The 26680-nt window shown below is 33.8% G+C and overlaps 1 protein-coding gene across 3 annotated transcripts in view; it reads right to left on the reverse strand.

Moving 5' to 3' along the window:
• Window positions 1–811: 811 nt before the first annotated feature.
• LOC149781842 (forkhead box protein J3-like) overlaps window positions 812–26680 on the reverse strand; it is a 71737-nt gene continuing 45868 nt past the window's right edge. For all 3 annotated transcript variants that reach the window (XM_089936029.1, XM_089936028.1, XM_089936027.1), the window contains 4 exons: window positions 24122–24238; window positions 22327–22470; window positions 17582–17712; window positions 812–12991 (listed from right to left, as the gene is read on the reverse strand). In XM_089936029.1, the coding sequence (XP_089792155.1) occupies window positions 12890–12991; window positions 17582–17712; window positions 22327–22470; window positions 24122–24238 (494 nt within the window). In that variant the 3' untranslated portion in view covers window positions 812–12889. The remainder of the gene's footprint in view (window positions 12992–17581; window positions 17713–22326; window positions 22471–24121; window positions 24239–26680) is intronic.

A 26680-nucleotide genomic window follows, 5' to 3' on the forward strand; every position in this document is an offset into this window, starting at 1 on the left:
ATTTTACACCCATTCTACTTTTCCTATGAAAAACAGGTGTGGGGTTGGGGTGAGTGAGAACAAATCACGGATGAATGTAAATTATGGTATAGGGTAACATACCTAATGTAAAAATGGTAGTATAGTCTATTATACAGACCATTCATCTAAACTTAATTCCCTTTTCTTCCCATCACCCAGACTAGACAAACACAATCAGAAACTTTTTTTATGGGTTGATTTTTCAATTAAGTTACCAAGCATAATTTAAGTGACATAATGTATGTCACTTAAATTATGCGTGGTAGCTTAATTTAAAATGATAATGGACACATTGTATAGTTTTTGTTGTTTTCTTTAGGGTGAGTGTTAACGCCATTTCTCAGTGCAAGATTGACAGCCAGTATAACTGGTGGAGAAAAACCAAGGAAAACCCCTGAAAGAACTCATGGAAGCTAATGGCAGCTTTCTCACATACCCACATTGTCTGAGGCTTGAGAGAATATGGTATATGCTGTAGAAATTTTAAAAAATTGGGTCACATAATCTGGCTTTCATTTCTTCATCTGATTAGCTTAAGATTTGATTTTGAACAGCAAATTATCTCATTGACATGACAAACCATTAATAATAATATAAAACTGATTGATTAATGGTTCAGCAACACATGAAAGGTTATATAGTGCTGAGGCAACAATGAGTACGGTGCCTTGTGGCCAACATGGCCTGGTCTGTGCAAATTTTTTGAACCTGCAACCATCTGATCACAAGTCTTGCAAGCTAACCACTGAGGTACTGCAGTTCTGTGTAATTATAACAATACAACAACCAATTAAAGATTTTCTAGTAAATTTTTATTTCCTCATCATCATCAACATAATTTGTACAAGTTTTCTATATATCATGACCTACAGACATGTTGTGAAAGTATTAATTAACTATGACCTTTGAGCACATCCATGATGAAACTACCTAAGCCAAATAAGTGTGGATCAACCACAGAAAATACATCTATGTCAAACTTCAAAAATTAAGATAATGAAATGACTCACTCTGAGCAAAATAAACAGGCCCAGCCTTTGCCAAGAACATGGATCAAAAGACAGACAAAAAACACAAACACAAACTGGATCAAGTCAAATGATGGTAAATGTGTAACAACAGCTCAGTCAATGATCTTGGACATGAAAACTTCATACAATCACATGGTGAGGTACAAATATTTCTTACTGTACTGTCTTCATACCAAATAATCCATTGTATTTGGTGACATAAATGTTGTGAAACTGATGAAACTTACAATGGAGTCAAGGCGTTTGCATGAAGTCTGCATAAGCAACGTAATTAAGGCCTGCATAAACGTTGGAATTAAGGCCTTTATATAAAAATGGAGTTAAGGCCTTTGTATGAAGTCTTCATAAGCAATGGAGTTGAGGCCTTTGTATGAAGTCTTCATAAGCAATGGAGTTGAGGCCTTTGGATGAAGTCTTCATAAGCAATGGAGTTGAGGCCTTTGTATGAAGTCTTCATAAGCAATGGAGTTGAAGCCTTTGGATGAAGTCTGCATAAGCAATGGAGTAAATGCCTTTGCAAGCAGTCTACATATGCAATGGAGTCAAAACTAAGTACACTTGCAACAATAGACTGAACAATCCTCTATGAAGGCCAGTTCAAACTAAGCCAGGATTAAATCCAATGTAAAAGAAAATCATAGATGTAGTTTCTCAAAAATTTAATTAGTTCTAATAACTGAAAGCCTTGAATGTAAAACAACTAAAAAATGCACAAGTTTGTTACTTTTACACAAGGGGCATATCAACTTGTGTCTTGGCTTCATCAGATGATTAAAGACAAATTAATCATAAATGACTGTGTTACATCTTAATCTGCATTTTAAAAAATGCTGATCAATTAAGTAACAGGTCTTTATCACCAGTTATTTGTTGTTCCAGTAAAATATATGGGACACAGGGAACATGCTTATAATGTGGAGTAGTCATCCAATGCATCAATTTAGAATTTTGTATTGTTTCATATGAACTCATTGATTACTCAGAGTACCATGGCATGTATGTTTAAAAACTGCCTTCTCTGGCTAAGTTGAAACTGAACAGCTCTTATCCACTTTACTGGTAGATGACATAAGCTGACATACCAAGTTTCATCTTAATCTTCTGATTCAATTTATAATGTTGGTGCTAAGTCTAGAAACCATCCATGAAAACAAAAACACTGAGATGATTCAAACAGCATAAAAACCATTATTATGTACAGCAGTTTTCTACAATACCAAAATTATGAAAATAATTTGTAAAACACATGTTAAACGCATATTAGAATAAATAATATATATAAGTTTATAGAAACAATGATTCAATTAGTCTGTTCAAAAACCTGTATGTACATTAAAAAAACACCTTTTTAGTGTCCCAACATTTACATGTATAAAAAATGTGAGGCATTTTCAGCAAGATTGCCACGTGTTACACATGTATTGAGCAGTTCTTGTTTAATCATCAAGAAACTGTTGATATATCACTGATTGCTTTTATAGCAACATTTTGTGAGCATATTTATATCCCTTTCACCCATAGCATTACTTATATCCTTGTTTATTGTGAAATAACATTTTGGAAAATTATAGTTTTATTACTATACCCATTCTTTTTTATTGCATCTATGCCATATTTCCATTTTTTTAATAAATAATTACAATTGTTTCAAGTGGCTATGCCTGTTATTTTTATTTTTTGTTGATATAAGAAATCCTACAATGTGATGCAATTCATATGAAAATTACAATAAATATTTATAAATACGTTAAGGATATAGCCATTATTCATATACATGATTTATATTAAAGAATTAATACAAGCTAAAATAAGGAATAAAGATCCAACAAGATTGCTACCAATCCATTTTCATAAAAATCTTTTGTTGCGTGAAACCGTTATTTCAACTTGCAACTCCTTTAACTGTTATCTTTTAACAACCTGGTTGTTTTGAGACTGATTGTTTTGTCATGTGTTAATCTGTTTTGTTAACAGACAGCAATCCAAACCAATTAATTGCTTATAACACTAAAAACAAACAAAGAGTTCCTCAGATGGCAATAACATCCTTCTTACACAACATTAATCCAACTGTTTAAAAACCTTTTGAGGATTTAGGAGGAAAAAATATGGTTCATTATTGTTTTACTCAAAATGGCTTTGAAAAATATCAATATTAGATTGACCAATGTTAGGTAGCCAAGTATGGAATGCACACTTGATCAACTTAGTATAAATATTTTAGTATTACTACTTTAACTCTGTGAACATGTCAATACACAAAGTTGCTTACAGCAAAACAAAAGACTACTTTGCAAATACTAATTGTTTATAATTTTTGTAAAGAGATTAAACAAGTATAATAAATAGTACATATCACTGGAGACCTTGAGGTGTACTTCATTTTGCATAAAGGAAAATTTTCATGCATGCGATGATGCCACGATAAAAACAAGGTTAATTGATGCAAACATTGAACCATACCCAGGAGCTATTCTTCTTGTTGTATCTGCATATTTTTTAATTTGGTAATTTAAATTTTCAAAGCAGAAAACTTACTGAAGAATCATGACAGGCAACAAGTATAATTTAAAGACACATAAAGCAATAACAGCATAAGTCTAGGGTAAAACAAGGAATAACTTATTGTTTATTCTTGGAACATTGTAATTGTCCAAAGGAATTATACAAATTTAAAACAGAAATAAGAAAAAAAAACATTAAAATTAATTCAATTTATTGACTTCTCAAACAATTTTTATGAACATAATTTATAATAATTCCATTTATTGTGTAATGGGATTTGTTCCTTAACAATCAATACATAAGGGACTTTAATATTATGAGTGATAAAATATGCTGATCAGTAGTTTGGAAAAAAAGTTCAAGTGTCCCAAAACTTGCAGTACATGAAAATGTTTGTTGCAACATTTATACACCAACAAAAAAACATATGGACAAAAATAAAGCTGTACTAACATTTTTTTGGTGTTTCAAGAATTGCATTATAAAGACAATTTATGACAAAAATTATAAATACTGTATATACTCAAAAGTCCAACTGCAAACAACACAGACCCTAATCTGCTGTTGCATAAATCTCTGGATAAGGGTTTATATGTTTCTTTTCTACTGATTACTCCAAACAAACTGCATAGACCCCAATCTGCTGTTGCAGTAATTATAATGCACCATGCTTGGGGTAATCAGCAGACCACAGACTCATATCTGCCAGTGCATGTTCTCATTGTAGTTGGATTCGACTTGTTAATGAACTACTGGAAGCAGTAAAAATATTAGCTTGACTTGAATTATGTGAGAGAAAAAAGAATTATGTATACATCTGAAGGTCACACAGTCTCTCTATAAACAAGGTACATCTCTGACTTCATTGCAAATGGGGTTCTACTGTACTTGCTATCAAAGACACGTAAACTTTAATACCAATCAATGACATTTCTATATTTTTTTAAAAAACTATTAAAAGACATGAACAGTGCAGTTTTTCTCCTGAAAGCTACTGAAGACAAATAATATATGCATGTTTTGACATTAAACAAGTATACAATTACTACAAGCTTTTGGCAATATCAGGAACATGTATGAAAATGGGTATGAATTACACGTAAAGTTTATAAGAAAATGAACTACCACTTCCAAATACATACCACATCAATGGCAAAATAATTATTACTCACAACGAAGATATGGCCCAATGATTAAATAAATAACTATATTGCCAGTGTGTTTTTCATACCCTGTAACTTTCTGTATACCAACAATCTGTACTAAATCAAACCAATATTCTGCCCTGAATTTTTCATACATACAAGTTTTCCCCAATAAGATTAACATTTTTGTTGAGATGTTTCAAGTAACTGTACTTGGGAAATAGCTGAAAATTGTATATTTTCAATACTTATTTACACTTCACACCAATATAAAAATAAAAATATGCACAAAAACTGCTATCACTATTGTAGTTTGGATTGAAAAGGTACTTGGATGTAGTGTTCAATGTAAAAACATGGATTGCACACAACTAAAACAAGATTTAATCAACTCTTTAAAAAAAGACAGTTATAAAGATGAGAAAGGTGGAATTAAAGAAAAACTTTCTCCACCCCCCAGATGGACGGACTATAAAATTTAAATTTCCTGTACATTAAATATTCATGGAGTTCACTGCAAAAGCAAGCAAGCAAGCAGCAGACAAATAAGCAATTTACAAAGACTGTATTGTCTTACTCTTAATGTCTGATGAATTTACAAGCAACTTAATATTGTTCGGTAATATGAAAGAAAAAATGACACCTAAAAATATCTTTCAATTTTCATCTCTGAAACATCAACATACTTATTTAAAATCATTTCATATATGCTGTGACATTAGCCAGATCCTGGAGTCATGACAAAGATGCTGTGATATTAGCCAGATCCTGGAGTCATGACACAGATGCAGTGATATTAGCCAGATCCTGGAGTCATGACACAGATGCTGTGATATTAGCCAGATCCTGGAGTCATGGCACAGATGCTGTGATATTAGCCAGATCCTGGAGTCATGACACAGATGCAGTGATATTAGCCAGATCCTGGCGTCATGACACAGATGTTGTGATATTAGCCAGATCCTGGAGTCATGACACAGATGCTGTGATATTAGCCAGATCCTGGTGTCATGACACAGATGCAGTGATATTAGCCAGATCCTGGCATCATGACACAGATGTTGTGATATTAGCCAGATCTGGTGTCATGACACAGATGCTGTGTTATTAGCCAGATCCTGGAGTCATGACACAGATGCAGTGATATTAGCCAGATCCTGGAGTCATGACACAGATGCTGTAATATTAGTCAGATCCTGGAGTCATGACACAGATACTGTGATAATTGCCAGATCCGGGTGTCATGACACATATGCAGTGATATTAGCCAGATCCTTGCATCATGACATAGATGTTGTAATATTAGCCAGATCCTGGTGTCATGACACAGATGCTGTGTTATTAGCCAGATCCTGGAGTCATGACACAGATGCAGTGATATTAGCCAGATCCTGGAGTCATGACACAGATGCTGTAATATTAGTCAGATCCTGGAGTCATGACACAGATGCTGTGATAATAGCCAGATCCAGGTGTCATGACACAGATGCACTGATATTAGCCAGATCCTTGCATCATGACATAGATGTTGTAATATTAGCCAGATCCTTGCATCATGACACAGATGCTGTGATATTAGCCAGATCCTGGAGTCATGACACAGATGCTGTGATATTAGCCAGATCCTGGAGTCATGACACAGATGAAATGATGAAAGAATGCTATACCTAAATCAATAACATGCAAATTAATACAAATTCAAATCCTGAGTGAAATAATGACAGTATCTTCATAAAATACTGTCAGAAATCTATGAAAATTAATCATGGCATAGGTCTCTAAAACCTATAACAAAAACAACCAAAACACAAGGTTTCAATACATGAAATACTTTAAAAGTGACTGTGCAAGAAGAAATTTGCAATGGAAATAGAAGTGACTTGATGGGCACAAATTGTCATCACTAAAAGCCCACTCTACTGGGGCATTAAAACAAACTGAGATTATGTCCACGTTCATTTGATACCCCTGTCAAAATAACACAATAAAAGATGGCAAGTTCTAAGTTAAACTGGGGCCACAAATCAATAAAATGTATCCAGAACACATTAAAAATCAAATTTGACATAGATGTGGCTAATATAAAAACTTGTGTAAATTTGATTTAGTCTATTAAGTCCTTAAAATACTGAATTCCAGTAGATATATTACATACATGGTTTTAATTATATACCATCTCAAGAAATGCTATGTTTGCTGCCATATCTCTGGTTCTAATACTTGCTTATGGTATAGGATAACATGATTTCTGGTTGCAAAAAAGTTTATATCCCCACTGCAGACTAAAACATGGAAGTCCAAAGACTTCAAAATTTTAAACAAATTGAAAAGTTGCTAAAGTGACATGAGAATCTAACCAGATTATCTACTTATACAATCATATCAAATTTCACTGGAATACTTTAAATGTGTTTTGTTTAACCAAGTCCAAAAAAAGTAGGAATCTATGTAAAACTGCAAAATTGTCACAATGGCCATAAAATCTAATCATTTTCCTAAGAGTACAAATTATGTTCATCAAATATTCTTTGTGTACCTCAAGTTGTTTTGTTTAATGGCACTTACAAGTTTCATGTAAAATAAATTCCAAGTCCAAAAGTTTAAAAATGTGAATGTTTTTATATACAACTTTTAAAATGGAAAATGCTGTAATGGCCTGAAAATCGAATCGTGTATACACCAGTATGGTGTCCAAAAACAAGAGTCCCTTGATGCTCAACTGTAAGAAAAAAATCGCTAGGAATTTCACATTAATCAATTGCAGCCATATTGGATTTAAGATTGGCAATTTTTTCATTAAGGACAAACTAAATGCCATTAGATTTTTGGGTGAAAATCCCATATTGATATGACCATCCATTCTGGGGAATTAATGGCAACATTTTCAACATGCTCATTGAGGCAGCCATATCTGAAGTCATATCAGTGACATTTTCATTCAGGATGAACCAGATATCATAATTAGTCTTCTGGTTAAAGCCCCATCTCTATATGACTTTCCATTTAGGAAGAGTTGCAATAACAAGATTTTAAAAATGGATGCTACTGTGGTCATATTGGATGTCAATTTGGTAGCAGTTCAATTTAGTACCCACTGGACATCTTAAAAAGTCTTCTGCTGAAAACCCAATACTTATATGACCTATTCAGGTGGAGTAACAATAACACGAGTTTCAAGATGGCTGCCATGGCACCCATATTAGACATCAGACTGGCACTATTTTAATCGAGGACCAAGAAGATATCACAAAATATTGTTTAGTTAAACCCCTAAATTGATATGACATTTGAATTTTGGACCAAGAAGGAAAAGTTTTGCATGTGAAGTCTATGGTCAAAGCAATGCTATCAAAGGTAACAAGTGAAAGCAAGCACAGCAGAGAATGAATTGTCTTTGCTTCATAATGCTTTATGTATACTATGATAAGAATCTATCAAGGGGTTTAGGAATTATATGAAATGAAGAACTTATAAAAATTCTTTAAAAAACAACAAAAATAAAACAAGATGAGAGAGACTGATGCTGAAAATGCTGACTACAGCAGAATAGTGATAATGTCTTGCTTCCTGTCTGGGGTTGATATAATCCTTTCAAGTTCCCAAACTATGGTCAGAGTCTCCAGTAATACTAAAATACTTGCACACTTAACAGTGACTGATATAAGAGTTGGCTTCACTTAGATATTTATTTCAAAATAATAAACCAGCATTCCAAAAATATAAAATACTCAGGAGTATATCATTTTCTATTTACAGCATTGGAATATATTAATTTCTGTGATTCATTTGACACAAATTTTCGATGACAGACCACACAAACTGGGATCAGTTCATTTCTTCTGTAACAATGTTTCTGACTGGACTGGAACAGGATGGCATGTTAGTTCTGAATGAACAGTGTTCTAAAAGTCATTACATCTAGTAATTTCAGCTATTAATTTGACAATCTTGATAGGCAAAAGATAACTGTTAACTGGAATAAAGCTTAGATGATGTACTTGCTTGAATCATTCACTGGTTATTTAAAGTCTTTTTGAAATGAGCATGAAGTTTTGCCAGCAAACAAAAAGTAATGACAATAAAAGACCACTCAGAGACATCATTGTTCTGCACTCAAACAGTATGGTATGTATTTCATTCACATTCATAATCAAGAACTTCGCCACAGCTAACAGGTTTTGAAATGAATTTTAATGAGTAAAAGATTTTAATAAAATGACAATGTCACATTAAGAAACAATATTTGTAATTAATTTTTGAATATTTTATCGAATGAATGAGGTTTTATTTTTATAGGACTATAAAAACAGACGGAAAAATTACTCTTTTAAAAACACAGACACACACACACACATATATGTGTGTGTGTGTTACAAATTTTACTTACTAAAACTGCATCCAATTATCTCCCTTTATTCTCACAGCAGATAGTTCTGTTTTAACAAGCTTCACTTAATGAAAATTGTAGTAAATTTAAAAGCAAACAAAAAAAGATTAAATTAAAAAAGTTTAAATTATACCTACAGAAGACAGATAACAAAACAGGAATTTTTTTGTTCTGATTGTTTACATTTATGTACAAGATGAACCTGAAGGTTTGGCTCCATAATTTTGACAGGTACACAAACTAAAATCAATTTTGGATAAACCTTTAAATCTACATTATCAAGTTCAATATTCAATAAAAATTAACAAGAATGAATAATGAAATAAATACTGTACAAAATGTCAAGTCAAATTATGCTCATTGAGAAAATGTGTGATATTTAAAACTGATGTTGAGAAAGTATTTATATTTATCTAAATTCTACAAGCTAACTTTTTCTGCAAAATCTACAAGCATAAACAGTTGATATATACATAAATACACTAAATTATCAGTTCATCTGACACTACGCTTATGATTAAAAATGATATAATTATGAGAACGAATGAAGAAATGCAAGCACTACACATTCTCTCAATCAGGAATATTTATCTTATTACATTATTTTGAGCAAAAGCAAATAATGAATCCATATTGCAGAGATATTGTCAAGTCCACAAAAGTAAATCTGCATCTGAAAATAGAAGCATGACTGAGCTTGAATTTAAAATATTCAAATGAGTTACAAGTCAATTTTATGAAAGTATATCAGCCTTCATCAGAATATTTTGGTTTGGTTGGTCTGATTTGATGACTATAGTAACTGATGCCATTTATCAAAAGAACGTGTAAACAATTACTAAACATAGCCCAGTTTAAATTACCTATATATTTCTACTAATACAATAAAATCTGAAACCAATGTTTGTGGAAACCACTTGTTATTCAAGACCAAATCAGGCAGCCAATCTGGCTCACTTGGTACAGCATCAGACTTGTTATTTATAGGTTCCAGGTTCAATACTTGTACGGGTCAACCCATATTGTTTGCCTCTGTGCATGAAAGGCACCAGGCCTACATATTCTTGGTATGTTAGAGACAATAATTTGCTCCAAGTGTTGTTAAATTCCAACCAACAAAACAACATTAAGACTGTATATATAATGCACAAGTTATTGTTATCATTACTATTATTATTATACAAAATATTATGACCTCTTTTGATAGATCAACTATCTTCAGAGACCATTTTTTGCTGACAGAAGGTGTGGTCTCTCACAACAGGTTTGTATTTTGAAAAGAAATTCCATATTGCAGACGTGTGTGTGTGTGTGTGCGCATGCATACACACATTAAGAAATTAATGTGAGACTAATTTGATGTAAGATTGATATCTTTAAAATGCCTGCATGCTTGGAAACTCTTTTAAATTTGGTCATATTTAGTTCAGTGGTTTGTAAGAACATTTTAAAGCTTTTTATTTTATTTTTGGTAGCCCAATCAGATGGTGATTCATTATCATTTGTATAAATTTAAAATATCTTCATGCCAAAATGCTTGTAACGTTTGGCAAAAGTTTGTGCAGCTGGTTTTAAGAAGTTGTTTCAAGATTTTTCAATTATTATTAACAACATAATCATCTGAACAGATCTTAAATGCCTTCAAACCTTGATGCATTCTGACAAGTCAGATTCTGTTTGGTGCTTTTGGGGAAGTTTAAAGTTTGTTTCAGATTTAAAAAAATGGTGGTCATATTTGATAGTGGATTGATAACATTTATACAAATCTGAAAGGTCTACATTCCAACACACTTTCTGCCAAACATTTTTTCAAACTCTGTTCAGCAGTGTTTGAGAAGTCATTTAAAGGTTTGCTATATTTAGTAACAGTGGCCCTATTAGATGCCAGATGCCACATGTGTTGAAAACTGCAAGGTCTTCATGCTGAAATATGTTGTCATATTTAGTTTAATTCTGTTCAGCAATTTGTAAAAAATATGTTTTAAGGTTTTTCTATATTTATTAATGGCAGACATATCTGACAGTAGATTTTTAAAAGAAATTTGAAAGGTCTTTACACCATGATGCTTTCTGAAAAATTTAGTCAAATTCTGTTCAGTTAAGTAGTTCCTGAAAGTCATTTAAAGGCTTTTCTGTTTTACTAACAGCATCTATGTTTAATTTAATGGCAGACTGGTATTTAACGCCTTTATCTTTATGTCAAAATGCATCAAATTTGGTCAATGTTGGTTATTTTTTGTTTTTAATTTTAACATGTTTCATGTTTTCTCATATATTTAGCAGCAGTCACCATATTTGATGTTGGATTGGCATTTTGTGTACAAATTTGAGAAGGAATCACACCAGGATGCCATCTGTGAATTTTGCTAAGCAGGTTTGGAAAAGTATGGATAAACATGTTAGGCAATGGACCATATCATAAGAGTCTGTCTCAGTAAGGTAGTTGATTTTTTTCTGTAAATTTGACCAGTTTTCAGTAAGGTGTAACAAAATATAAACTGCGATTGAAAAGCTGGATAATGTATTTAAATGTTTGCTAATCGAAACATGCAGTGATAGTAAACATTATGTTCAAATGAAAAGGTTGTAAAGTACACGTAGACCTTATTTACCACTAGTACAGTTGCACAAACTTCAGGTCAGAACCCTATGCACTCAATGGCGTGATGCTGTCTCTCAATTTGACGTAATTCTTGGAGTTGTTCCATTTCATATGATGACAGCAATCGTATCTCCTGCCTTGAGACACTCAAATTGGCATGGGATGTCCAATAAATGTAATTGTGTCCCTTCTTGTTTTTATTTGCAACAATCTGAATATTTTGTTTTATTCTTCTGTAATTCAACTATTTCTAACATGAAACCTAGATCCAAATCAAACACAGATGAACCAATTATCCAGATTTTTCAGCAGCAATCATTTTTCTGCAATTTTTACTTTTATTCCATAAGCCTGTATTTTGAAGGTCATTTTTATGAGACTTACAGCAAAATCATATGGGTTAGCAGGTCTGTACAAGCATAAATTTACTTTTGTGCTAGTCCGACAACTTTCACCAACGTTTGATGAAAGAATTGTCCACACAACACTAAAAGTGGTTCACACGACTTAAAATGTTTTAAATCTAAAATGTTCAAAATGGAAAGTGAAAATATAAGAACATGTAGCACATTACATCACTTTAATACAAGCTTATAGGAAATGCCCATTGTTTTAACGGCTCTTCCAATTTGCTTGAAAAAAGTTGCAGCCTTGAAATTCTGCAAATACTTCATTAACTCTCCATTCCACTGTTACTTCCATCTTCCAGCAGCTTCATCACATCTGTGGTTCACAAAACAGAGCTGTGTCTGGAGTTATTTTCAACCACGGCAATAACCATCCATTTAGAATCTATTTCTGAATTCAATCTTCCTGGCCTGTTGCTCAAGAACATGACAAACTTTGATTCCAGTGACTTTCCTTTTGTTGTGAGGATTTCATGATATGCGGCAGTGTTTCAGGCCATGTTTACTTTGGGATAACAAAGTGATAGTTTTGGTAAAAGAACAACCCCCCCCAAAACAATAACAATGCAAAACATAACAAGAAAACAAAATGATGACATGACAACTGCATGCCATGAATATCATCAACACTGTATGATAATGAATAATAACATGCACATGTAGCAGTTTTAGGAAATTCTAATTTTTTCCACACTTATAATCAGTCATGTCATGTGATCAACCCATGTGATCCATGGACTGGTCTGCTGCCTGTGAGTTATGTCCATATGCGGACAATGGTGTCAAAAATGTTACAACAACTTGTCCCAGTCTGTGAAATCATCCTCTATGTCATCTGTGTTTGCAGTATGGAAGTGAGCAGGCTGAACCTCAACTTTTGGACCAGTGTAACCCTGCAAAAAATCATAACAGCATTTTCAGTTAAGGAACAATTTTTTTTAAACATCCACATACAATTATGTACAACTTTGATCATAGATAAGTCATCCCATTGTACGAAGCTACTCAGTTGACTGCCAATTATCCATATGGCATCTTGACTGTCCATTCATGTGGATTCCCACAATGTCCTCCACAAAGTTTTAAATTATTAACCAATTTATCTAGATCATCAAGACTGAGTCAATATCTGGATAAGTGGTACTGTACTGTACTAGATTTTGGATCACAATCGGACCAGTCACAGAACAACTCAGACCCAATAAAAAAAAAGAGTACTCTGACTTCTAACACAAAAATTACAGTAATGGAACATCTCAGACCATAATGTGTAATACTAAAGCATTCTATAATTCTGTAACGAACCGAAGGCAGAATTTTGCAGAATCAGAGCATGTTGGACGGACGTCTTACTAAGAGTTACATAATTTTGGATCTCTAAATTGGCTTCAAAGATACTTAATCCTTGTACAAGCAAGGCTTCTGCTTAAGGGTATATTTGGGCCAGATACCCCGTAGCGTGCCAAGATGGTGTGAAGAAACCTGGACACAGGCAGGAAGAACATCAAACGGTAGGCATGTCGACTAATTTGGGATGAAAGAAGCTAGATCTTCCGCTGGGAGGGGCCAATACTTTAGGTGGGAAAATGCTTCATTCTTAGTTGTAAACGTGCACAGACCCGTTAGTGAGCTGCTAATTCTTGTGGGAGAGAGACATATTGTTAAGTAAAGCAGGAAGCTTATGTTGAGGATGGAATTTTGAGCTAACAGCCACTCCGAGACTTAACTCGTAAAAAGAAGGGAACTGAACTGGGTAAACAAGCTTCTCAAGGTAAGACGGTATCTTGGCCGAGTCTTTGTGCTTGATTTGAGTAGATAGCTGAATGTATTAGAATACTGAATCCTCACATATAGTTGCATTTATTAGAATATTTAATCGCATCATATTGTTGAATTTATTAAATAACTGAATTATGACATGTACTTAATGAATGTAGATTGAGCACTATGTGAAATTAGACGGAGTTGGATTTATGTGCATATGTATTTATATGTACAGTTCTGTAATTCTTAGGACGCATGCAATAGGAATGATTACATAATAACGATGGGTAAATACAGTGTGATTGCGTTACAATAAGTCACTGAGTAATGCTATTCGTGCGTAGAGCACAAGGCATGAATCCGATAAGTGGAAATTTATATGTACATAGGGCCTGGTAAAATTGTTCACCCATTAGTCTGATGGAAGGTCCATGAGAGAGTGGATAATTTGAAAGAGTAGGGAGACAAAGGTGTACGTCCCTTATATTTCTCAAGGAAGCTCCCAGGGTGCTGTGAGAGTCAGTGCTGAGATATTCCGAAGTGACAACACCGAGAGAACAAGAAGGAAGCTGTGGAGACTTCCAGTGGCACAGTGTATAGAAGGAGGAAAAGGAAGGAAAAAAAGAAGAGAAATTAGATGAGTACTTGGGAAAACTCACTGAACAGAGACTCTCTCACAACAGGACAGTAATTTCTATATGATGAAGTAAAGAGTAAAGGGCATTTGGGCAACCCAGCCATTATTGTATTATGATATACTGAGCTGAAGATTTATGTCCATGAAATTCTTGCATTTGTATATTTGATAAAATTGTTATTTATCCAACCTTGAGTTGTTATATGTATTTACAGAGTCAGAACTGCTGACTGGGGGCTTGTTAGTCATCAAATTTTAATGCACACCTTCTGCAGTATTATTTATAAAATATCGTAGTGGATCAGTATTATTTATAATACAGTAGCGGGGTTGTGATAAGTCATCATAATTTCTGGTCAAGTTTTTCTTACATTGATTCTACCTTTGTCTTACACATTGGGCAAAGCTGTATTGGACTTATCCAAGGCACAAGTTGTCAGGTCAAACAAGTGTAAAACAAACACCTTGGGAACCATCTAGACACCATCCTTTTGAGATGGTGATTTTTATATATACGTAACTTGGTATTAGAGTTTAAATGGGACCTTCAAAACCTGGTCTTCATACATAAGTTTGACAGTGTAAAAAACTGATTGACTTTATGCTGAAATCTGCACAATTACATGTTTCAAATGCAGGGTGGGGAATGAAAAATGTTCACAATCTATATTTACATCTGTGGCATAACTAAAATGATTAAAGACTTTTGTCAGTGATAAACCAAGAGTGAGGGAGATGAAAGAAGCTGGAAAGAATGACAAATGGATGGAGAAAAAGTTTGTACTGGTAATTCTTGAAAAGGCAAGTGAATATTTTTCATGCCTCTTTAGCTTTGTTGTATTTTACTCTTTAATCTTTAATATGAAGGAGAAAAAAAAAAACAGACTCAAAGAAACACAAAATATTGTGGAAGAATGCCAGTCTTGCCTGCCTTGCTGAGGCATATTCCTAACACCTACCAAATCCATTCGAGTGTGAAAATTAGGTCACTGTGACCTTTTGTTTGCCTATGATGAAGCAGTACCCTCAATGATGTAATATTTTGGTGCTTTTAAAAGGAGTTGCCTCATTTGACAGAGACCTTGCAAGAGGGTGGCCAAAGTACAACAAACAAATTCCATGAGTGTACATGCAACAATATTAGTGAAACTTTGCTGATGCAAAAACTTAATGTCACTATTTGCACAAATAACTACTCAGTTGGTAACGTGATACTTATGAAAACAGGCAGAGACAGAAAATACATAAGGAACAAGACTTGTCTAAAGATGACGTATCTCCCTGGTTTCCTGCTTGGAATGATTCCTATTGGAAAGTAAACTACGTTCCAGCAAATTCAATCTACACATTACTTAAACTTGTATTCTATGTCCCAGGACTTTCAATCTAAACATTACTGATGCTATACTTGGTTTCTATGGCAATGTAAAAAATTATAAAATGTAAAAAATCCCAATTATCAAAAGGGATTTCAACGCAACCTGCATGACATGTGTATCAAGTTTGCTTGAAAGACCTTGAATGGCTTGAGTTATACTTCAGAAATGAAATGTTTATGGACACACAGAAAGACTAAGCAACAGCATGTCCCCCCAATATTCCATACCCTGAAGATGAAAATAAGACATTCTTCCAATCTTTCTTTCTTAACCGTTTGATGCACAGATGGCATAGATGAGTTTTCAAAGCTTATGCTAACCATGGCAGACCAATGGCAAATTCAATTAAACATTTTGGAATGTTTTAATAACTTCTTTTATTTCTAATGTAGTTTATCATGATGTAGTCTGATCTATTATTCTAAACTTATAAGTGAAACAGGTAGATGGAGTCATCAAATATCCCCCTACCCACTAAAATGATCTAAATTACTAATGTGATATATGTATACCAAAATTTGAAGCGATGTGCTAAATGTTTTGGGGAGTTTGTCCTGGAAACAAAAGTGTGAATGATAGATGGAAGGATGGACCTGAATACAAAAACAAAATAGTATTTAAGAATTCCTAATAGCAAAAGGCATATCTAGACCATGTGTCTAATATGTGTATAATGTTGGATATCCTGAATGATTATAAAGTTCTGCTCGGAAAACAAAAGCGTGACTAAAGATGGATGGAAGAAGAGACAAATTTTGAAAATGTTAAAGATATTACAAATCAGAAATTTTGAAAAGCAAAAGTGCATATCAACACCACTGGTCCAATAAACATACCAATTTCTGAGATATCCTGAATGTTTTTTTTTTAGTTTTGTCTTGGAAATGAGAATGCGGATGATAGACGAATGGAGGGAAAGGCAAATGGAGAAAAACAAAAAATAGTGAAATAAGGTCTAAGAAGTGTCTGGCATGGTGGAGTTCTGCTCCAGAATCAATGTGTGATGGATCGGTCAATGAATGAAACAAACAATGAAAAAATATAAAAATACTGATGCTCAAGAAGTGCGAACAGCACAAGGTACATCTATCTATCTAACCTACTAGTCTTGTAGGTGTCAAATTTCATCAAGATTTCTTCTTCTAAAACTCTGCGCAATAAAAAAAAGTTTGCATTGTGGATAAACTGATGGATGATGTGAAAACATTAAAACTATTGAAAATGAAGTTTCATATCATGAAATGTTTTCGAGTTCTGCTCTGGAAATGAAAGTAAGATTGATAGATAACTAAATGGATAAAAACAATACAAATACTTCTACTGAAGGATTGTGAATAACAAAATGAACATCTCCACCAGCAATAGTCTAATAAATATACCAAATATCTTAAATGGTTTGCAGCTGTGTCCCATAAATGAAATCTGGAGTAATAGATGGAAGGATAGCTGGAGCAACTGACATTAAAATATTAAAACTAATGAATTATGAATAGAAATAGGCATATCTACACCACTAGTCTAATATATATATATAGTTTCATGTGATGTCTCAAAAGGTTTGGGAGTTATGGACAGACAGTTGGATGGACAAAGGGGTGGCTACACCTCCATATTACATGAAGTTAATAATGAAGGACAGGATAAAGCAGCAAAAAAAAAGGATGAAAAGAACCACAAAGATGAACAGAGAGACTGAGATTTACCCTTGCACTAGGGCTGATCTGTGGACTAGGTGTTGTCATCCCACTTGATGGAACAGGGCTGCGTTCTGTCTTCAGTTCCATGGAATTTGTACCTGTCAGATTATTCAGTGTCAAGGACTCTTGAATCTGACCTGCAATTAAAGACAAGGTTTTCAAACTAACTGGAAGAGTGCTGCACATGTGAAACTAGACTGGAACCTCTGAAGCTATGACCTTGTCTTCTTGAAAGACTCAAGGGCAAGCTGAGAACACCTTTAACTTCTTGTCTTTGGATGACTAATGCTAGTGTTAACCCTTTACCTCATAGAGCATAGTGACAAAGTGCAGCGCACTATAAACATAACACCTGTTACCTAGTCGACAGCATACGCATAGGTCTGCCTGTGAACTATTAAGCAATGTAGTGTATGTTACGTTTAACAGCAATTTTAACCATTTTACATTTTTGGTACACATCTATTATATGTGGAAAAATTTAAGAGTAAAGTTCGATTGTTATAGCTGTGTAATTATTTTTCACAGAAGAATTTTTTATGTGCTTTAAAATCTTGAGAGAACTCATTCACCTTCATGTCAGTCAGGCCACGTGACCAAATGTAGCTGCCATTTCCCATACTCGAAATTTATATGTTTTTCGTCTGCATCTACATCACTAAGTCATTTGAATTTGATAATTTATAAAAACTAATTGCTGCCTACATCAATATCAGAGCCTTTACCTAAGTTATTGAATCTTTCATAGTTGTGATTCTAATTGTGAAAACTTCTTAAGTACTGAATGAAATCCGCAACCGCCATTTTGGAGAGTGGAGATTACGACCCAGTTACTTTAAATAGCAGATATCGACCAGTGCATAAACAGCGACCATGTGATCTGACGTAATTGTCATTTGCAGAAATGAATGTAGTATCTAATAAGGGTTTTTTTTCCTGAAGGTGGTGCTACAAAAACCAACTCAAAATGGCAAATGTTTACAGCAGGCGTCAAAAGGTGCTTCCATGCGAATGGAGTAGAGGTGTCCAAAGATGCTTGCATTATAAAACTGTACAAGATTCCAGGTAACTTAGCTGTGGAAGTTTCCAAAACCTTAAAATCATTAAAATGAGACAATCTACTATGAAATTTCAAAGCTATGGCATCCAACCATATTTTAGAATTTTCAAAACATGAAGACACCAATATTTTGTACTTTTCAGATATTTTGCAACTATATAAACCAACCAGTTGAGCTTTTCTAAGTTAGCCAAATCTTATATTCACATATCTTGCATAGCGTTGATATTTTAATTGAGGTCAATGAAATCTATATACAACCTCCTCTCCATATAGTGGCTGTTCAAAGAAATAGATGGAGAACTTGACTGTGGTATTTCTTGGTAGTGCATTGTATTTTGCTACTGAATCAGAACTGAACATCTAAGTGACCTGGTACCATACAAAATTTTGTTCCAAATCATGCAACATTAATCAGAGCATTCAAAAAGGCAAAAGGTCAGAAACTGATGCTAAATGCTAATGCATCCTCAAATGATCAGTTGCTTTTTTTATAGATCTGCTCACTTTTAGATCTTGAGAAAAAATATCAGAGCTTAGTTTTTAAGCTATTTCACAAAAGGAATAGTGAGCGCCTTTATCACCTAAATATATCCTTGCTTATCCTGCATCACACCTCATGATGGAGATAAATCTACAGGATACAAAAATTCACAACTCTTCTGAAAACAGGGCAAGTATAGTGTTGCATCAATATGTCTACCAGTTATGATCTTAATATGTACTCAGTTTCACTGCATTCCATTAAAACATGTACCAAAACAGGTGCATTCACAAACTTCTGTCTTATGATGTATCCTTCTATATGTCAAATGAATTATAATTCTTACCAAAATATTATGGGAGCATAAAGTTTCATTAATGACAACAATATGTACAAAGTTTTACAGCTTTCTCTAAAGGAAATTGCAAGAAAAACTGTGGGACTAGTTATACTAATGAAATTTTGTTATACACTGCATTAAGCTATAAAAAATAAGGGGAACAACTCTTGCATCAGGCTATAAAATAAGGGCAACAACTCTTGTATTAGGCTATAAACAATAAGAGCAGCAACTATTGCATTAGGCAATAAACAACAAGGGCAAAACAAATTTCCATTAGGCTTTAAACAACAGGAGCAACAACTCTTACATTAGGCAATAAACAATAAGGGCAAAACAAATTTCCATTAGGCTTTAAACAACAGGAGCAACAAATCTTACATTAGGCTATAAACAATAAATGCAACAACTCTAACAAAACGTTTTGGGAGGAATGTGATTTCTTGAAATATGCATCATCAGGTGATGGCCATAATAACTAACAAGTTTCATAGCAATCCATCAGAAACCTGATACCAGACAAAAAAAGGCAATAAATTTAGCAGCAAGAGGCCCAAGTGGATCTGATATTGCTCAATTGGCTTATATAACTTAACAGTTAACCATTTCATAACACATTTAGTATTTTAGTATCACAACAATCTCCCAAAATATTATATTATAATGATGTTACCCATTTTATTAAATTCTTTCAAAAAGATAAAGATATAATATGCATAGTCTCTTACCCATAATCAAAGTCATCCAAGGTCAAATGCAAAATCAGCTCATTAATATGCATGGATCTTGTCCATCCAAGATCTTGAATATACAACCTTATTCCAAGTTTGATTAAAATGGGAACAGAATTATGGCTTTCAGAGTGGTAACAAGGACAGCCATTTAGTTGCATGATCACTTTATTAGTACATGTGAATCAAGCTTATTACTGAACTCCTTGTCCAACAGCTTGTTGATGTAAGCACATTTTTCAATACTGATAAAACTGAATTTGAAGTTCAGCATTAAAAGGTTCACTCAGTCAAGATCACCTCATTAATACATGAGGATCTCACTCATTATTAAATCCTTCCAAGCTCTTCAAGCCCAAACTTAAAGTTTTTGATCAAACTAATCCAATATCTTGATGACACGAGCATACATTTAATGGTTTGATTAAAACTGGTTACAAATTTGGCCTCTGGAGTGATTACAAGGGCAGCCAATCGGATGCAAGATTACCTCATCAATATGCATGTATCTTATTTAGTTTTGAAGCCATGTTTAAAAAATAATAATAAAAATATGACTTCTGCAGGAATAGCAAGCTCAGTACACCAGATGCAAGATATCAGTATGCTTGTTATTAAACTCTTAAATGACATGATAATACATTACAAAACTGATCAGACTTGAATCAGAAATAAAGTTTACAGAATAGTAACAATGAATGCCAATCAAAATGACCTCATTAATATGCATGGATCTGTCTCATTATCATACTCAGAGATGTTGATAATATAGTCCAAGTCATCCTCACAACTGAATCAGAAATATGAACCTCAAAGTGGTAACAAGCTACTGTTGATGGATGCATGATGCCCAACTGAAAGGGCCATAAAATAAGTGTGGCTGCCAATATCCACATCGTCTGGTATACACCATAACATTTATCAGATTTCAAGATAATAACTATCAAAAACTATATAAGGTTATTAATATTCACAATAATGAAATCTATTACCTTTGATATAAAACTATAAAGTTTCTTGGCAGATGTGGAAAAGCATTAGAGAAAAAGTGCAGAAAAGGGGAAAAAATAATTGATGAGCAACCTTGACCATGAAGATACCATCCTGACTGAAAAGTGTAAGTATGCCATGGTTCATCCTTGAATCTCAAACAACTTTTAAGACACAAAGCAGAAACAAATACTGACCTGTGACCCTGACCTCATGGCTAAGAAATCAAACATGCTTCATAGGTATACCTAGCTTCATCTCTTTATCTTATACAGATGTTAAATTAAAAACCTGAAGGACAAATATGTTGGATGTTTGGTGTTTTGAAGTAAGTAGTGCAAGTTGTTTAGTGTAGATGCAATTGGATTACAGTGCCTTGCCCAAAGACACATTATGGTAGGTGATCTAGCCTGATCTAATAGAAAGATTCAAACCCGCACCCCTTCTGATGCAAGTCCAGCACGTTAACCACTATTCACCCAACTTTTAATAAACATGCAGCATTAACTGAATCTAGAAAAAGAAAATCTGTTTTTTCTGGAATCCTACAAGCTGAGTAGAATACTGTATTCAACATAATATTTCACTGTGTGCCTAAGAAACTTTTATTTAGATAAATTTTTTGTGAGGTTTACATTCATCATGGTAAAAAATACAATCTGAAAATATCATAAACAATAGTCCCATTAAATTCATGTACATGCTAAAAGAGTTAGCTCCCTTTTTGTGAATGCCCGACTATGGAAATACATTGTCTCTTCTAATATGGTCACAATGAATAAAGCTAATGGAAGATTTGATTCTGAAATTGATTAAACACACCAGATCGTAGCACCATGTGAGACACAAAATAGCAGTAAAATACTAGAAAATCATGTTTTGGGGGGGGTTTAGTCATCACTTCCCTTCTATGAGACAGGCTGGGATCAAGAAATGTGTACTCAATAAAGAATATTTATTTGCAATTTGGACTAAAACAAGGGGTGTGCACTAACTACGGAATGTGCAGGTATTACATTATATGGTGTTGTAATAGTACTGCCAAATATATGAACACAACATCAAAATAATATATGTGGTGCTATCACTGCAACTTGAGCATGAAGATGGCAGAAATATTATCAAGGAGAGGTAGCATATTTCTACCTGTTAGTGGATCTATCTGCTGACTGTGGCTGTGACTATTTACTTGGGCAAAGAAATTATTTAGTGATGATGCCAGATCCTGAAACTGCTCTGAGTTCAAAGCCCAGTTCATCTGATCTCCAGTTTTTATTGTTTCCATCAGGCCTGAAAATAAAAAAATATTCCATGGCAGGTTTATCTCTATCAGAGACAAGAAGTCAATACATAACAAGAGGCCCAAGTGAGCCTGATATTGCCTACCTGGCATGCATAACAGCTGACAATTTCACTACAAAGACTTTTAAGAATATTATGCAAAATTATCTCCGAAACTTTCATGTTGATTTTACTAGTTTTTTTAATTCACAACATGCCAATAAAGATAAAGATAAAGGCATAATTAACACGACCATGCTCTTACTCATTACTGAAATCATCCAGAGATAATAATAAACTCAACAGATCAAAAATATGGCTTTATACATGCCAGAAAGGTCATTTAATCAATATGATTCAAGAACAATTATTATGAGTGAATTCTGCTTACTTTTGAATGCCAAAGACCTTGATGATATAAGCGCATATTCAGATTTTTATCAAATTGGATCAGAATTATGGCCTCCAGTGAGGTAACAAAATCAGCCACTCACATAATCACATACAAGATCATCTTATAAATATTCATGGGTCTCTCTCATTAATGACACAGTTCAACATAGCATCCATTTCTAGTTAGTTCCAATTCAGATTAAAAATATGGCTTTCAGAGTGGTAACAAGTTCAGCCAATCAGATCCCAGATTACATTACTAACATGCATGGATCTCACTCATTATAGAACCCATCCAAGATCTTGATGACATATGCCTATACATCAAATTGTATCAAAATGGGATCAGAAATATGGTCTCCAGAGTAGCAACAAGCTCAGCCAATCAGATAAAAGATCTACTACTCATCAATATGTAAGCATCTTGCACATTACTGAACCTGTAAACGGTCAAGATGGTATAATCATATATTCCAAGTTTTATTAAAACCAGATCAGAAATATGGTTTGCAGAGTGGTAACAGGTCAGCCAATCAGATGCAAAATCACCTCATTAATATGCATATATCTCATTACTGAACTCATCCAAGACCTCAATGATATAAACATATGTTCCAAGTTTGATCAAAGTTAGATCAGAAATATGGCCCAATCAAGGAAATAGGTTACTGAGTTAGAGATTTCCCTTTGGCATAACCCTGTTCTATGAGCTAGAGACCTGACTATGGTATGTCACATACTATCTATGTCACATACTAATTATGGTATGTCACATACTATCTAATTATGTCACATACTAATTATGGTATGTCACATACTATCTAATTATGTCACATACTAATTATGGTATGTCACATACTATCTAATTATTATATACACCTCTAACTCAATAAATGACACACAATGGGGTCCAAAAACATAGACTGCACTACAGGCAAGGGCACAAATTACTAGTGATGCTATCATCATGGGACACTAAGAAAACCACAAGGGGGGGGGGGGCAACTGAGTTGTTTAATGACTGAATATTCGTTTTATAATTGCATTAGGAATAATTGTCAATAAAGCACTTTTTCTAACAAGTTTTCTGTATAAATCTGCATGGATTTTTCGAGGTTGGGCTACACTGATAGATTGGAAAGAGAAGTAACTTTAACTGTATTTCCTCTAGTTACTTAAATGAACGAACCAGACCCTCTAATTCTGGATGTATTTAGAAAATTATTATACCTGTATTGCATAACCTTTGCAATTTAAAAGTACTCACCTTGAAATTGTGAGATATCAATGCCAGCCAAATCATATGAGCCAGTACCAGCCAGCCTAACGCTCTCCTTTAATGTGTCCAAGTGATGAAGATCAAAACCAGATACATTGAAATTGCCTGAAAAATAGAGACATCGAATGAAAAATGTATTGCATGACACCACTGACACGGCTTTTCATAAAATCATTCCAGAGTTTTGGTATTCTATTTGTGAAATACCATGTATAATCAAGATATCATACAAAGTAATACATGTATGATCAGAATACCATACAAAGCAATACTATGTATAATGACATAATGAAGACATCATTACAAAGGTATTTCAGAGTATTTGTCAAGTTTGTTAAAAGTCTTCTATACTCAACATGGATTTTACTTAACTCTGTTCAACTTTTTCGTTGCTATTGGCTTGCACAAAATTAGCACTGCCATGACTTACATTTATCTCTGAGAGTGGAGATAATAATTTGCGGGTGTTCGGTCATTAATACTCAACAAGCATTTGTGAAACTCTTTCTCACCTTTAAAATAGAATGAATTATTTTAACTTCATTATGGGTTATCAGGGTTCGAAATTAGCGGTACTAAGCTAGCTCAAGGCTAGCAGACTTCCTGTCAGACTAGTAACTTTCATACTGTTAATAGTCCGATGGGCTAGTAAGTTTCGGTTATCAATAGTCAGCGTTTGTTTACGCCATTCCCTAATAAAGACTTGACTTAGCAGATGTTCTGTAGAATCAAAGCAGTGGCCATTGTAAACACGATCATAAAATATTAGCGTGAGAAGATGAAGTCAATTTCTGCCTCAAAAAGGTATGTTTCTATAACAAGAATCCATCCGATTTTGTGCATTTCACTTAACAGCGCAAATTATGGTCCCATCATTAACAACGGAAGTTTGGTAATTGATTCATATTAATCTGATAATGAATTAACTGAATAAAAAAAATGACGTGGTATCACTTTATTCACTCAACCACAGTAACAAACTACAAAGCGGTATACCACACAAAAGAACATGGCAAAAACTATTCAAAGAAATTAGTTTACAAGTTTTTTTGTTTAAGGTTCTTTTATTTGCTCACTACCCAAATGCTCCAAGAGTCACAAACAGGAAACTACATATTTTACACTTCCATCAAAATAATTATACGAAATTGGATCAATTTATTATGATTATGTTATTGACACATCCTTTCCATACAACTACTTTTTCTATGATAAAAAGAATTGTTTTTATATTTTTTCCTTACAAGAATGAACGAATAATTGAATACACGTGGATATATCCAAGCAGAATGCCGTACATTTGTTGGGAATTAAAATCTCTGAGCATGGGCATCTAAGATTTGAAAATTTTCCACCTTATTATTAATTTCAACAATACATTGAGATTCCATTAATTAGGAACAATTACCAAACTTACGCCTTATGATACCGTAATTGGAGCTGTTAAATACAACACGCCAAGTGTCAGATGGCTTCGTTTGATGGGAACACACCTTTTCCAAGTTGAAACTAACACTATCTTCTGATGCTAATATTTTATAACAGTGTTTACAATAGCCACTGCTTTGATCATTCAGAACATCTGCTGAAGTTGAGTCTTTGTTAGGGAGAGGCCATTTAATTGTGGGAGGGGGCAAAGACACGTGTTCTGAAACGTGTTTCTTCCTCAGACTTTCTTATATAAAGGACACTGTGCCATTCCTTTTCTTGCTTTAAATAATTCGCGTCAGCTATACTATAACATCTCCTATTTCAAAACAAGGCACAATTCCCTCCTTATAAGACAGGCAAAATGTGGCATTTGATAGGTGTTCAGCCACCAGAAAAAAGGCAAAAGCTGAATGAGAATGATGAGGAATTTTTGTTATGATAGGGAAAAGCATGATGGAAAATTTCAGAAGAAATGGACAAAAGACAGCGAATGGCTGAATGATGACCAGGAAAGGAACGTTATGTGGTGTAACTGGTGTACATAATTCGGGTTGCGGGTTGTTCGAACTTTAAAATTGAATCGGTAAACGTACATGAAAGCTGTGTGACATTGTTTTGTGAACAGGACTAGTAAAGATTTGGCAGGACTAGTAAATTTCTCAATATACTAGTCCTTCTGGCTACAAAGAAATTTGTGTTAAATTTGAGCCCTGATTGTCCTATCCCATGTATGACCAAAGGAAGTAAAATAAACAAATGAAAAACAATTTGATAAATCTTAACATAAATCTTTTCCGACCCCAAAATCAAAAGGGCAAGTGAGCATGTCAAAGAATTAATTTTATTAGCCTCAAAAATGACTCATTCACAGTATGAATAAAATCCAATACTGGTTTTTAAATATTATAAGCCAATGAAAAAAAATGTAACCAAATCCTAAACATGCATTTTTTTATATGGTGACTTTCACCCAAGGTAAAAGAAGCAAGCAGGTATGTTGCAGAATGAACTGTCTTAGTCTGATATTGGTTCAATACAATTACTAAATAAATCCATCACTGGGATTGTGAAATACCAGCAAATGAGTAATATTAACCAAAACCTTAAAAAACTGTT

The sequence above is a fragment of the Sinohyriopsis cumingii genome, chromosome 15, assembly GCF_028554795.1.
Source record: "Sinohyriopsis cumingii isolate HCF-2022 chromosome 15, ASM2855479v2, whole genome shotgun sequence".
Lineage (NCBI taxonomy): Eukaryota > Metazoa > Mollusca > Bivalvia > Unionida > Unionidae > Sinohyriopsis > Sinohyriopsis cumingii.